Genomic DNA, 16,060 nt, shown 5'->3' on the forward strand with positions numbered 1-16,060 from the left:
GCTTGCTGAGAAGTTTCATCAGGAGGCCTGTTTTAAAGATGAGGTTGGCACAGGCCAGCTGCACGTGGGCCTCTGAGCAGTCCATTTTCAAAGTCTGGATAACATGAGAAATGAGCCTTCGCATGTCATTGCTGGGGATGAGGGACTGTAGCTGCTGGTTTAGCTGAGTTTCAACTTCATCACCTGGGGATGTGAGCCCTGGGAAAGTGAAGCCTGTGGGCTCGGAGGATAATTCAGTGCCCGTGTTGTGGTACTCCCATTGTGTTTTGTTGGTGTGTTGAACAGTTGGCATACTATTATCTGCAGCAACAGTAGAATGAGCAGTGGAGACGTTCCTATGGGTAGTTTCCAGGGCCGTTTCCTCCTGGCAGAGTAGAGTTTCCTCTAGAAATAATTTCATCAGAAACATTTTGTGCAGTATTGTTTTCTGAACTAGTGTTTTCTGCAGAAGTGTCTGTAAAACAAAATAATGCTGGAAAAGGCTTTTCCTGAGAAGTCACTTCTCTTGAAGGTGAAACAGCCTCTCGTGGAGGGGAATTTATGAGACTCCTTGCTACAGAGAACGGAGAGCTTGCAAGCATCATTCTATTGAGTGAACTTTTCTTTCTGAACTTTCGACTCCTTTTGACTTTGGGTTTTCCGTGGACCCGATGAGACTGAGTTTTATGGAAGATGTATTTTTCACCAGAAGGTGAGATTAGTTCAGGAGCCTCAATATTTCTAACTCTAGCCTTTACAGCTTCTAAAACAAAAATAGTGTGGGATAAGTCTTTTGATTTGCTTTTAACCTCAGATGGGGATTTTGGAGGGATGGAGGCAGAAGGCCTGCCCTTGAAGTACTGTTTCAGGGAAGAGGAGCCTGCTGCCTTGTGTTCCTTTATGAATGAAGACTCTGCATTGGACGACTTTCCCACCAGCTTCCTGGGCCTCTGCACCATGAGAAGCTGTTTCAGCTTTCTTGGGGATGGCCTCCTGAGCCTTCTTTCTTCGGCAGTGTTCGCCACAGATTTCTGGGCATTCCGTTTCCTCCTCACGCTCTCATCTCCCACTGCTTTGAGGTGCATTTTCTGTGTGCCCCTTGGGCCCCTGAGGACCCTGTTCACTCTCAGCAGCTTTTTCTCTGTACTCTCAATCTTTGCTAGGCTGTCTTTCTCTGGTTGGGCAGCTTCCAATTTCTTTTGAAAGATGCAGCGTTTAAACATGGCACCTAAATGGTTGGAACGCGTATGCGTGGCAGGTTTATCTTCCTTTTTAACCTCAGCAAATTTTTCTTCGGTTTCTGCATCTAACAAATTTTCCAGAAAGTGAAGTTTCTTCAATTTATTTTTATTAGTTGAATTGTTGGGTACAGCTTTAACAGAAGGGCTCCTTGTACTGATTTTCAAAATGCCCAGTGGCATATCTCCATCTTGTGTATCTGAAAAAAGAAGTTGAATGAATGGTAATAATGTTGATTCCACATCTCCTAGATTTCCCTCTGAGATAAAAGGCAGTATGTAATTCAGTGCACTGATAATATCACTTTTATTATTAAAGTCCAGCTGCTCATTCATGAAGCCTGACAAGCTGACAGCACTTTATCTGAGGATGCCCTCTCTGACTCAATATTCAGCTCGCTGCTGTTCTTCTTCCAGGCTTGCAACACCTTCATCAATGATCCTTTTGCATTCCCTATAGATGTTTCTTCATCTGTCAAAAATAACTGTTTTTGATCATTGAAGACTGATGGGACAGCTTTTAGTCAGTCCACAGCCAAATAAATTAGGAATCTGTCAACGTTTGAGTGCCACTTAGGAGAAAAAGAAACACACACTTAAGTCTATGACTGGCAACAGCAAAATGATATCTCTTGAAAAAGTGGCTATCTACTCAGAAAATTCTGTAGCGTGAAATATACTAACCGTATTCAGGATTACTCCACTGGTTCCCAGGGGCCAGTACTGAAGAAAATCCAAGGCTGGAAGACAAATATTCCCCTACTCAGCGGGACTCTCTGCAGATGTACTGTGACTCCTCAAATTTATATACCCGATCCTGTCCTTCCTCAGAGGCAGAGGAGTGTGAGGCTTCCTCTATCCACCTCTTTAGTGTGATTGTGTCCTTGCTACTATCACAGATGACCACGACAACGACCCCTGTTAACAGGTCGTCATCTGGACATTTTCTTCTCCACCCACCCACCGAGTCCTTTGCTCACTCCCTGCTTCCATATATCCCAGCCCTCATAACAGAAGGCTCTATACAGGAAAAAAACACTATGTCCGCCTGGGCTCATTGCTAAAATTTGGGCAGGGATCTGGGGTATAAGTTAAGAGATTTGCCCACTTGTATGCCCATGTGGAATGTTCAACAAATCAATGGAATAATACTTGAGGTCCAAAATGCAGAAAGGAAAAAGCAACTTCTGTCAGATGGCTACTTTGCTTTCATTTCATTTTACTTCTAAGATTTCCAGCTTTACTTGGGGAACCATCCAAAGCTTCTGACTGTGTGAAGGTAATGTGTACCATTGTGTAGCTGGGATTCTCTTCCAAAAGGATTAAAAGTATTTTTCCTAAGGGTCAAAGGAGGAGGGAAGTGTCATGAGACAGGAGGAGCATGGGCTTGCAGAGAGCCCCAAACTAGAGGGAGGAGATCGGGGCACTAGGGTAATAGCACTTAACACCTCTCATTTTGTTTCTCCTCACCTGTAAAAGGAGACTAAAAATGCCTTTTCTGCCCACTTCTGGGGGAGAAGGGAGTAATACAACTAGTAAAAAAAAATTGTTTGGGGGAGTTCCCTGGTGGTCAAGTGGTTAGGACCCGGCACTTTCCCTGCTGTGGCCTGGGTTCAGTCCCTGATTGTGGAGCTAAGATCCCACAACTGTGTGTCACAGACGAAAAAAACAAATTGTGTTGAAAAATCAGCGATATTGTCTTTATATAACTAGCAAAGTGTTATTATTTATGATGTGCTCTAGATCAGCGATAGAGACCTGTATTCAAGCTACGTGGGCATGAAAGCACATTTTGGAAGTCACCAAGTTAGTGCCAATAAATCTAATATATAGAAAAATAGTTGAAAGCCCCTAAGTGTTTTGTGGATAGAAAAGCTTGAGATTCAGAGCAAGTTCAGAGCTGGACAGTCTAAGAATGAACTAGCTCTCCATTCCATTAGAAGGGCTAGGTAGTAGCTTCTGGTTATGGAACCAGAAATCTCAGCCTCCAAATAGGACATAAAACAGCATCACTTGTACTCTTTATACAATTGCAGAAACAAACAAAATAAACAAAAACATATTTACACCTGTCCTATAACACAAATGGCACTTGTGACCTAATGTATATAAAATCAGTTTACAAACTGTGATGCACTCTATCAATAAGTTCTCATTTGCAGAGAGCATAGCATAGGATATGTGGCCATTAATGTTAATTCCCTTCCGGCTTCCATTCCTTTCTCTTGTCCCTTTATGTATGTGGATCAGTAACATTATTAAGCTAACAATGTAACTGAGCAACTATTAGCTTAATAATGTAACCAACACTCTGATTCTTACCAAGGGGGTAGTTCTTACAAACTTAGGGAGCTGGAACTCTGAATGAATGAATTAAAATAATGAAATTACATCATTGATTTTAATTTTAAATTAATTTTAAAAATTATCATCATTGATTAAAAAAAAATTAAATTAAAAATTTATTATCCCGCAGTTGAGACTCACCACAATGTGTGAAGTCTGTCAGGCATTCACTGTCACAATGCAGCTTGACTCTCTTACAGACAACCTCAATGGTATTTTTAAATTGGCAGAGGCAGCAGGCCATACGGCTAGGTTAAGATCCTATAAATGGAAACACAGATAATTAAATTCATAGTAAAAGAGTTACTTGAGTAGGTAGAAGAGGTAGGCCAAGACCACCACAGACCAGTTAAAAAAGGAGTTCTTGGGGCATATGGACTGGAGAACTGAATAGGGGCCGGTTGGCCAATTGCTGCTCTTGACTGTTGTAAATAAATATAGAGGAGGAGAGAGGTGCCCAACAGAAGGATTAGAATGGCAGTAGATATGGTATGCCTAGAAAAAACGGAATACGGATTAGAATTGGGTGACACTGATCTGTACTTTAATTCAGAAGTATCTCCTTCCAACCCAAAAGCGTCACTTTGGGTTGAGACTATACAGGAAGAAGGCACACTTCTAAGAAGAGTCTGAATAAGACCTCACCTTCTGGAATCCTTTTCTCAGTTCCTATTTGTGAGTAGTAATATATTAGAAGTTATTCTAGTAATAAAAAAGCATCATGTGGTTAAACAATAACAAAGATCGCATTGGCCAAATCTAGACAAAAGGAACATTCCAAAGAATAACATTATTATTATAATAAGGTATAACATAGTTAATTTTTGAAAAAGCACATGAGTTCATGGTGATACTCAAAATGAAGTGGGGGAGCTCTTCTGTATAGAATAATGTCAGCTAATAAATGCAAAATGGATGATAGAGTAGGAAAGTGTCATTTTGCAACTATCAATGTAATAATCGATTCAGACAAAGATTATCATTGATGCACAGTTGGGTGAAGAGTTGTTTGAAAGTAGGATCTTCACTGATCCCAAAGTATCACTCCACAGATTATTTATCAATTACCAAGGGGAACAATAACTTTACCATGGAGAGATATGGAAGAAACCACCTTAATCAAGTGATCAAACTTAGCACTGGGCCATCCTGCTGGGATGGACAAATTTCAGCTTCCTCAGGGGGTTCTGTAGGTTCATCTGGGCACCCCAAAAAATCCCTAGGTAGGCTGTCCTCAGGATAAATGGCATCCATACTGGGATCTAAATAATCACCCTGCAACTGTCGTTCTAGACCCTGAGTGTTTTTTTGAAATTGGCCTATAGTTCCAACAATAATTTTGTCAAGCCGTTGATGCTGAACTAGATCTTTCTTCAGGTTTTGGGGTGAAACAATAAACTTCATTGGTGTTGAGCTGTTACTACCTAGAGGTGGAACAAGTATGAACAAATGACTGGTGACCTTCAGCCTCGTCTAGACCTATGTGTTTAGTCTTACTTTTGTGTCGAGAAGGGAGAACCAAGGGCTGATACTGATCCCAGTCTAGCACTGGAACTGCCTCTGGGAGCTTTTGATGTTGGGTTTGCTTGTTATTCAGATCCTGATGTGGAACAGCAAACTGATCTGGCCCTGTAGACAGCTCTCCAACCGAATCCGTGTCCGGGTATGGAACCCCAGTCTCAGTCAACTTCTGATGAGGGGGGGCAAATATCTGGACTGGAGACAAGGACGTTAAGTAATTAAAGCCCACGGCTTCTGCCAGGGGTGTAAGGGCATGGGGCAATTTGGGAAGAGGTTCTGAGGACTGTGAAGACCAAGCCTCTGTCAGCCGCGGGGGGTTGGGGGTCACCTGGACGGGGCCCAGGGCCCACTTTGGAGGCTGAACTGCCTGGACTAGAAGCCACCGTCCTTGCCATGTGAGGAAGAGCCGAGGCAACCAATGGCGCAGCCGGGACATAACATGCAGCGGCTCCAGGGGCAGTGACCCAGGCCAGTGAGGAGCCGGAGCCACAACCTGCATCTGAGCTGAACTGCTATGCCAGCGCCGAAGCGACGGCTCACGTTAGCAACCGCGCGCCCCGCCCCCGCCTAACGTCCCTCCCATTATTTATGACGTCTTTAGTTAAGCCACCGTTATTAGGCTCCTGTGGAGATCCAATCCGCGCCACCAGAGGGGGCCTTTCTGCCAGAGTCCCCAGGGCTCAAGTCATCCTTCCCCTTGCAAAGGCGACAATTACCTCCTGCCGGGCCCTCTTCCCAACCCCGCCCTGCCCTCCCTGGCCCCAAACAATGAGGCGGGATTTGGGCTGCAGACCCGAGTGGCCCCAAACTCCAGCAGCCCAGGGGTTGAGGGGGGAGGGAAGGATGCAGAGCTTCCCGAGGAAACCAAAGGACCTGGCATTCTGGGAAATTCAAAAGTGCTAGTCCAGTTCTGGCAATCTGAACTCTTCCTCCTCAAAGCTGAAGTCTGAGAGACATTCCTGCTCCCTTTGGCCACACGGCTGACAAGAAAAGTAGCTGACCTGCAAAATGAGCACCAGTTAGGGTGGCGGGAGGGGAACACACCTTACAATTATTCGAAAATGTTGACATTTCCTGCAAACTCTCAGTATTCACGTCTCATTATTCATACACCACTCTATTATTAGGGGTCACCACTGAATCAGGGATGACTCCAGAACTTCTGAAGGAGGAGTTTGGGCAGGTGAGCAATTCATTCTGGGAAATAGAGTCTAAAACCACGGCCCTTTACATTACTATGGAAAACATCCCCCAACCCAACTTTTCAAAACAGAGCCATTAATCTAGAAAAAAACTACAGTGTCACTTTTCAGAGGTCTACCCTGTGTGCACATATGGAGAAGATACTTAGAATGTTAAAGTCAGCATGTTAAGTAATTTTCTTGAAATACTGTAACTAGCACTCAGTTTAATTTCTTCACAGTCCTTTTCATAATCTATTTAATTTAATTTTAATTGTCTGCTACACCTTTAACACCTAAACTCCAAGAGAGAAGGAGCTTCACCTTATCTCCACTGCCTAGCACATAATGGTTTCTAAATGGAACTGATTCCAAGATTGGCCTCATTTAGGAGTGGATCTGTTGTTATAATCAGGTTTGCAGAATCTTTAGTATCAATACAGAACCCTTTCCTCTCACATTTCATAGGAAGCTAGACTTCTTAAAGCACAAACATGGATACGTTTCAAGTTTCCTTGACTGATTTAAATTGAATTAAAATAATTATTTTATACAGGAAAAAACTTTCAAAATTTTTACATTTTTCAGAACATAACCACCTTTTCTTTCTCTACTTTCTTCCCTTCAAAACAAGCTTTGCAACATTGGGGTGAGTTAAATAATCAGAAATCTAGCCAAAAATTAAGCACTCAGTGACATGAAACACATTTTTTGCTCCTTTTAAATAAAAATCCTATATGCAGTACATTAATGTTTTCTTTCAGAGACTACGTTGACCACTTAATCCCTAATTTGACGCATCCATATAACTGGTTTACAGGAAGGTTCTTTGGCAAAATATTTAACACAAGATATATATGAGATGCTGAGATCTGGGTAATATACCTTACTTGAAAGGCATGAATAGTTTTTAAACAGTGTAGCATAATCACACTTAAGACCATAGTTACTTTGTTTCCAAATCCCTGCAATTCTATTTGAGGGGAGTTCTAAAAGGCCTGTGTCTTCTCCTGTGTCCACAACCATAGACGTACACTGGTGGCCCTCAATCCTGCTCTCCAAACTTCAAATAAGGGGCCAGAGACAAGGCCCAGGACTTGGAAAAGTCCTAGAAATTCCCTGCCTCAAAAGCAGTTTCACCTTTTCCTAAGTAAGACAGAACTGAGTAGATATGCTGAAGTCTTCCACATCCTGCTGGTTGTTTTGAATTATGGCTACACTGGCTGTGTACCCCTTGAGATTTTATCTCCACATACTTGAATTAAATCCTGTAGTTCCTCTTCGGTTCTAGCATCTGTGACCTCTTCACAGGGTCTATATGCCACAGCCGTTTTACCACTTTCTGTAATAAAGTTAACAAGGATCAATTCAGAAGTTTTCTTGTTCTAAAACTTCCTATATACAATGGTAGCACCGACTAATTAGACATTCTTTTGACTTCTAAAAACAGAAAATAAGACCATTTTCCTAGAAGTTCCCTCATCTGACACTTCAGTTTTTATTATAATTATTTGTGAAGACATATATAAGAAGTATCAACTTTATGATAAAGTTTTCAAAAACTTTATGATCTTAGAAATAAGAACTAAGGGGATTTCCTGGTGGCACAGTGGTTGGGAATCCGCCTGTCAGTGCAGGGGACATGGGTTCGAGCCCTGGTCTGGGAAGATCCCACAGGCCACGGAGCAACTAGGCCTGTGCGCCACAACTACTGAGCCTGTGCTCTAGGGCTAATGAGACACAACTACTGAAGCCCACGTGCCACAACTACTGAAACCCCAGCACCTAGAGCCCGTGCTCTGCAACGAGAGAGGCCACAGCAATGAGGAGCCCGCACACCACAATGCAGAGTAGCCCCCACTCGCCCCAACTAGAGAAAGCCCATGTGCAGCAACAAAGACCCAACACAGCCAAAAACAAATAATAAATTTATAAAAAAAAAAAAGAAATAAGGAATAAGGACATAGAAATTAAAAGCTGTGGAAACAAAAATGTTCAATCAAAATACAAATAAATAGGAAGGCATTAGGTGGGAGTCAAAGTGAGTTCAAACCTGGGAGAGATACCACTGGACTATAACAGATACTTCCTATTAGAAGCAAGGCAAGTGCCTACTCCTTGGGACCAAAATTCTACCAGATACAATGAACAAAGCTTTGGAGACAGAGACAGAGAGAGGGAGCATTTGAACACTCTACTGGTAGAAACTGGCCCATGTACCCTTTGGACAATACAGCTTTCCTCAAGGCAAGCTAGAGCCACCAGGCTTTTTGGTCTAAGGAGTTTTGGGTACATATAAGGAGTACCTTGGCATATTAGGCACAAACAACCCAGGAATTTAGTTTGGTTCTTAAAGGTTGTTACCCAGAGTTGACAGCTGATGGAGATTCTGCCTGACGACCAGAGAAGTCAAACTTCACTGGAAGGACTGCCCAGGCTGGAAGGCCAAGACCAATCAAGGGTCAACTCTTACAAGCCAATAAGGTCTCTGACAACTTAGCTAGGATTTCTCAGTCTCTAAGCCTGCAGGGCTGTGAAGCAGGGGAGCAATTCAGTTCCGGGAATCAACTAATCATAAAGTTTCCTTTGGGCACAGCCTGTGACATTCTCACCGCTGTATAACTCGATAGGGAACACAATCAACGCTATTCAATAGCATGACCAGTTTCAAGGCTCGCAAAAACATAGCCGATTATTATATAAGAATCACATTCACCCAATACATTAGAAATGAAAACTGAACTTCAACTGATTCCAAAAAGATAGCCTAATAAACACTTCAACAAGAAAACAACGGTAATAATAATAGTCAACATACTTTGTCTGCTTACTATGTTTCAGGCATAGTTCTAAGCTTTTTACATTCATCATCTCATTTACTCTTACAATATCCCCCATTTGGTGGTAAGCTGAATTACTAACCCTATATGCAGATAAAGAAATTGCAGCTTAGAGATATTAAATACCTTCAAATATCTCTGGCTAGAAAAACCTACAATAGGGACAACAACAACAACAACAAAATCTAAGAGACAATGTTAGGACTCAAACACAGGTGTCCAAGGCTTATAATCACTACACTACTCTGTATGATAAGCAAGCAATTGAGGAAGAAGTGGATCAAACACTTTCTGTATGAACTGAGGCAAGTCATTCTACATCTAAACACTGGGGACAATAATATTTGCTGTCGTTCTTCTCATAAATGCCACGAAGAACAAATTTAAGACTGTTGCTGTGAAAGCATATGGGGAATGAAAGAATATGTAATGTTTTAGATAACCATTATATTCATCGAATTAACTTTTCAGATAAGTTTATTTGCTCACTGAAACTGAAGCACTTCAACGACAATCAAAAAAGTCTTACCTAAAAGCACAATCAGTAATCTCTGAAATGCAACTGTCATAGCTTTCTGAATAGCAAGCTTCTGGGTTATCTTCCTTTTCATAAAGAACAATAATGACCCTAAATCCAACCAAAACAGATGAATTTAAAACGCCTATATGAATAACTGATTTCTAGATTATATGTTTAAAACTAAAAATGCATCTGTGATTCTTAGATCATTACCTTAGTGATTAAGGGCAGGCACAACACTGGGCTACGGGTGAATGTCTCCGTTGCAGGTATACCCTGGCATGGCATATTTTTACAGCTCAGATCTATTCTGGAAGTTCCTAAAATACTAGACGGGAAATGCAAACTAAAATCGTGGCAGAAATCTCATATTACAGATTTCAAATGGACAAGCTTAGGCTGCACTGCTACAGACACTGCTCTCCTCTGCGTAAAGGGCTGGACTCATACAGTGAGATAGATTTGGTTGTAGTGCAGATGATCTGGCCTCTCCTCCACCATCACCCACTCACGTGAATGGTGGAGCCTCCTCCACCCCATTCGATAACAGCCCTGCCTCTGACTTAAAACCGTAAGCCCAAGTGCCATGGATTCTAGGAAAAAACTCAGTAGCAATTGGAATCCCCTTTCTAGGGATCTACATTTACTTTTTCCGCTCAGGCCATTTTATAGGAGGCAAAGGACTGAACATTTACACATGAGTTTATTTCAATCTTCAGACAATGATTTTGTTGAGATAACTGAAGGCCAGATTACATGTGTATTTGAAGAATTATTTTAGCACAAAACAAATTATTAACCAAACAAATAATAATAATAACTAATTTTCCCCCCTCCTAAGCTTCTTGGCAGGCAGTGAGTTCTAAAATTCTAAAGTTTAAGGTGCTGTCAGGTATTGCCTAAGATAAAAACCTATATTGTCGGGCAGAAAAGTTCTGCCCAGGGCTTTAGTTGCTTAGAAAAGGTGATGATGTATCTGAAAAGTTGAGTTTCAGAAAGAAAGGAAAAAAGAGAAATCCCACTCCCTCACCTCCCCCCACACACACATACTGGAAAACAGACCTTCCTCCAACTTATCCAAAGGTTCCTCAGCCATTCCAACTCCAGGACTCCAGCACTCGTGGAGGGCAACACCACCTCTAAAGCACAGAAGACCTTCAGGCTTTGCTTCTGAAGTGGTGTCACAATATCTTCATTTTCCCTTTCTTCAAGGTTAGAAAGATCCTGAAGCTGTTAGGATTTTGAATTAAAGGCTAGACTTCAACATATTCTGTTGTTAGAAATAAATACCAAACTGCAGCAATCCCAGGTAATAGTTTAGGTATGCTATCCCTTCAAAATCAACTGAGACTTGCAAAGGAATGACTAGATATGGACAACTATTTTTTATGATATACCATACAAATACTGGAGAAAATTATGGACACCACCATCCAAGTCATTGAGATTATCACTAATTCTAGGTGGAAGGCCAATGCTCAGATACTTCCATGTGGAAGTCTCTCACATCTCCTCCCCATAGCCATGTTCTATTCTTCTCTGTAAAGTCTAGGAGTTCGATGTTGAAAAGAGTCTGCTTAGTCAAAGAAAGTCTACAGAGTTTACCTTAATGATCCTTTTTGACCACTCATGGAAAACAAAAATGTAATTTGCCAATTCTTGGCATCTGGAGCTGTTTACGGCAAGCGTATTATGATGAACCACCTTATGTCTGGTGCCAAGACGAACCTAAAGACATAAGAGACTTAAAACTATCACAACCCTACATAGAGATTTATTTTGGATATACCTGAGATTTATTAATTCCAATTTCATAGAGTGTTTGTGAAGATTAAGTAGGACATTTTAAGCAATGAGTTCACAGTGAGTCCTAAATAAATGTTATTTATTATTTTTAAGTCAGTACTTTTCTGCATCATTTCCAGTGCCCCTGATTAACAGAAGGTTCCCTGACATCCGGTGGTGAAAGTGATGATGAAGGCATCCAAGGAAGCCCAGCAGAAGCCTATTATGGGCCTGGGGGTAAGCAAAGGAATGGACTGTTTTACTCGTCTCATCCTGTAGCTCCTGCTTGAGAATATGACCTGAAGAGGAGACAAGACGGACCTGCCACTGAATTAGGACCTTAATCTGTAGCACCCCCTCCCCAAGTTACTAACCCCTGTTAGAAGAGGGAATATGTATACCTCTATAAATGTAAATAAAGCAACGAAAAGAATTAGAGGTTCATCTGCATTAACAGGCTTATTTGACAGTGCAAATATTTCCAGTCTTAACTCTCTAAAGAACTTACATATTACTGTGGAGTTTTTATATCACTAGTTCTTTCTTAGATGTCCATTACCATTTTGAACAGAGTGTAGTATATAAATATAGTCATAAAAATTCAAATAATACAAATAAAATCACAGCATTGTTAATTCTTTGTTGATTTGTTTGTGCATCTTCCTCTGTCACTAGTTTATGAGCTCCTCAGTGCTTGAAGGAACCACATATTATTCTTTCCTTCTTACCAGAAAGAAGAATACATATTGGCATATAATAGAGGAGTGATGGTCTGTTGACTGAGTGAATGAATGAGTACATAAGAAAATGAAGTTACTTTCTCCAACTGAAGCTGCCTGCTGGGAAGGAGAAATGAAGATTAATTTTTAAATATTGAGTGTCGCATGGGATGCTAGGCCCTGTACGGTGAGTCATAATGGAGCTGTCGTGGACAATTAGGAAGCTTCAGAAGGGCTTGAGCCCCTGGGTAGTAGAGACAGCTGACATCTGGGATAACCTTGCCACAGGTCTTGCTGGCAAACCTTTCCCTTCATGCTACTAAGAAAAGCTCAGATACATTAGACCTTTCCTTGGTTTTATTTTAAGATGTTATTCACTTTTCTGTATTTATAAAAAACACAGGGGAAGTAAGATAAGAAGTATGTATACCTGCCAATGAATAAAAGAACACATAATTGGAACTTCCGTGCTGGTGCAGTGGTTAAGACTCCATGCTCCCAATGCAGGGGGCCTGGGTTCGATCCCTGGTCCGTGAACCAGGTCTCACATGTATGCTGCAACGAAGAGTTTGCACACCAAATTTCAGGAGCCTGCAAGCCACAAAAAAAGGAGCCTGCCTACTGCAAGTGGGGAGCCCACATGCCACAACTGGGGAGCCCTTGAGCCGCACCTAAGGAGCTATCTGCTGCAACTGAGATCCAGTGCAAGCAAATAAATAAATAAAATTGAAAAAGAACGCATAAGTAAAGTAGGGAAAAATTTCGGGATTGTGGGTAGTAAACTAAGGCTCTGCATTAAATATACAAATCTAATACGAATGCCCTTTCCTCTCAACTCTATAGTGACTTGGAGAACATTTTCTTCATTACGCTATCAGTGACGGGCTATATGCTGTGAAAATCTCACAACCTACGCTTATGGAATGGTCTTTATGTGCAATATAAGAAAAGTACTCATTACTCACAACTGATACTAAGTAACTGTTTCATAATCTTTCCAGGACCATCTGTCATATCTGAGTGGTACGTGAAATGGTCGCAGGGTCTGCAAATAAAAGCATGTCTGACAAAAATCATTTCAATCCCAGGGAGTACAGCCAGGATTGAAGAGGGTGTTAAACAGGGTACAGAACTGAGAGTTAGTGTACCTGGAGTCCCATCTGAGGAGAGTTCTCAGATTCAATAAAGGTGAAATCAGTGAGTACAGAAATATGGGTGAGAAGAGGCAGCAAGGTCAGTAGGAAGTAGCCAGAGCAAGAAGCCAATCAGAGAAGACACACAATTATAAAGGGAAAGGTCTGGGAAGTCTAAGCCTCACTCCCTTATTCAGAGGAATTGAAAAGGCCCTGAACATAATGAAATGTTAATTCTGGGGAGGTAAAACTGGACGGCATGTTAATATGGAATAAGGTTTCTACAATGCACTAAAGAATATTTACCCATTTTCTGGAATCTGAAGTGAGTTCTTAATAGGCAGTTTGAGAGTGATGATGATGATGAAGCCTCCTTTATCTTACATCTGACAAAAGTTTGTCAAGCTTGGGACTTCGCTGTTGGCACACTGGTTAAGAGTCTGGGTGCCAATGCAGGGGACACGGGTTCGATCCTTGTCCGGAAAAATCTCACATGCCGCAGAGCAACTAAGCCCGTGTGCCACAACTACTGGGCCTGTGCTCTAGAGGCCGTGAGGCACAACTATTGAAGCCCGTGTGCCTAGAACCCGTGCTCCACAACAAGAGAAGCCGTCGCGATGAGAAGCCCATGCACTGCAACGAAGAACAAACTCCGCTCGCCGCAAATAGAGAAAGCCGGCATGCAGCAACAAGACCCAACACAGACAAAAATAAATAAATAAATTCATTAATTAATTAGAAAATTTTTTGTCAACTTCACATATTTAAAATCCACATAAATGTATATATAAGTAAGATTCTTGTGAAGATTTCTTAAATTAAGGGGCAGCAGAAAATGCCATGGGGTTTAACATCAGTTAAGTTTGGGTTTGGCCTCTAGTTTCCACGTTTACTGTCATGAACCTTAAGTAAGTCACTTAAGCATCCTGAGTTCGAGTTTCTTCATCTAAAAAAAAAGAAAGAAACAACTGGGGAACTGGGGGAACAGTGGAGCAGTGCATGTGAGAGCATTCTGTACACCACAGTGCTGTACAAACGCTGGCCATTATTTTTGTTTGTCGGTTTGTTTGTTTTTTCCCTGGTATCTTAGTTCCCAGACCAGGGGTTGAACCCGGGCCCTCAGCAGTGAAAGTGCAGAGTCCTAACCAGTGGACCACCAGGGAATTCCCGATGGCCTATTAGTTTTAAATTCAGCACTTCATCCCAGTAGAGCGAAGAATTCCACATTTGGACCTACCTTCACTGGAGATGTGTGAAAAAGCTGCTTCTGGTCGCATGGCTTTTGGGCTCTGTGGGCATCCCTTGCTGAGTAAAACTTGATGATGGCAGAGAACCCAGGACCTCCCACTGCTGCGTTTGGGAAGAGTCGGACCGAATACAGAAGGCCAAACTGAGAGAAGACTGTAAACAGAGAATGTTTTAGGGTGGTCTCACACTAAGTAAGTGCAGTAAATTTCAGGCCTAGGAAACCAAACCGCCCATTCCTTTATATTCCCCCAGCCCTTCACCACAGGCAACTGTGGTGAGCCTGTAACTCCAAACACTTCTCATTTCATGAACAAGGTTCCGTCTGAAATCCTAAGCTTTGAGAAGTATTAGGAGGCAATTCCTTCTGTTGGGGACTAACTCTCAAAAATCTATGGGGGTGAGCTGACTGCTCAGGTCGTCTCTAGGACTAAGATTCCTCTCAGCAGAGACCACAGGCAGATGAGGTACTGAAGCAGTACCCCGGGGCGCCCAGTTACTGGGGCACGCGGGGTGTCTTCCTCCACCCTTCCCTCCCCTCCGGCTCGGCTCAATTGCAAAGCCTCGGGGGTGGGTCCAGAGCTCAGCTCCCACACCAGCAAGGTTTTGTCACCCTCGATGGGAACCGCAAAAGGTACCAACTGCACCATCCCACCGTCACCGCACGTGCGCTGCTCGGGGAGCAAGTGGACTACGCTTGCGCACGCGCACCTGTGCTTTTTAAATACTTAGTGGCAATAAATCTAATATATAGAAAAATAGTTCAAAGCCCCTGAGTGCTTTGTGAATAGAAAAGCTTGAGATTCAGAGCAAGTTCAGAGCTTGACTGTCTAAGAATAAATTAGCTCTCCATTCCATTAGAAGGGCTAGGTAGCAGCTTCTGGTTATGGAATCCGAAACTCTCAGGCTCCAAATAGGACATAAAACAGCATCACTTGTACTCTTTATAAAATTGCAGAAACAAACAAAATAAACAAAACTATATTTACACCTGTCCTATAAGACAAAGGGTACTTGAGACCTAATGTATATAAAATCAGTTTACAAACTGTGATGCACTATATCAATAAGTTCTCATTTGCAGAGAGCACATCATAGGATATGAGGCCATTAATGTTAATTCCCTTCTGTAGGACATGGAAAGGAGACGTGACCCATGAGCCCCCCCCCCCCCCCAGCAAACTGAGGGCTGGCGAATAAGCCAGAACTGCAAACAGTCCTGATTGCTTTGAGCGCCCCCCCATCCCCGCCGCAAACCGGGGGCATGCAAATAAGCCAGAGTTGTGAACAGTTCTGAATGCTTCGAGCGCGCCCCCCCCCCCCCCCCCGGCAAACCGGGTGCCTGCAAAAGAAGCATTGAGTGCTTTGGGCACTGATCCATGAGATGTCCTCAGTATAATCAGTGGTGGGAACGCAAGGAAATGTCCTTGTGCTACTTCAGTATAATCAAAATAATGGTGGAAACTTTGTGCTGTTCTTGCGCTCAAGGACGAAGCATGGCAAGTGCTCACGAAAGCCAATTATTGCTTGTATAATTAATAAAAACATAGGTT

At 42.3% G+C, this 16,060-nt stretch overlaps 1 protein-coding gene across 1 annotated transcript in view; it reads right to left on the bottom strand.

Annotated features, from left to right (window-relative positions):
- The window catches only part of LOC309817789 (RAD52 motif-containing protein 1-like), a gene marked incomplete at both ends in the record, with an annotated part of 93,247 nt that extends 78,090 nt beyond the window's left edge, over positions 1 to 15,157 (bottom strand). Inside the window, 2 exons of the mRNA XM_082682089.1 lie at positions 14,604 to 14,688; positions 15,071 to 15,157. Of these exons, the coding sequence (XP_082538215.1) occupies positions 14,604 to 14,688; positions 15,071 to 15,157 (172 nt within the window). The remainder of the gene's footprint in view (positions 1 to 14,603; positions 14,689 to 15,070) is intronic.
- Between the last annotated feature and the right edge of the window lie 903 nt (positions 15,158 to 16,060).

The sequence above is a fragment of the Grampus griseus genome (assembly GCF_964374135.1).
Source record: "Grampus griseus genome assembly, contig: HAP1_SCAFFOLD_212, whole genome shotgun sequence".
In the NCBI taxonomy this organism is placed as follows: Eukaryota; Metazoa; Chordata; class Mammalia; order Artiodactyla; family Delphinidae; genus Grampus; species Grampus griseus.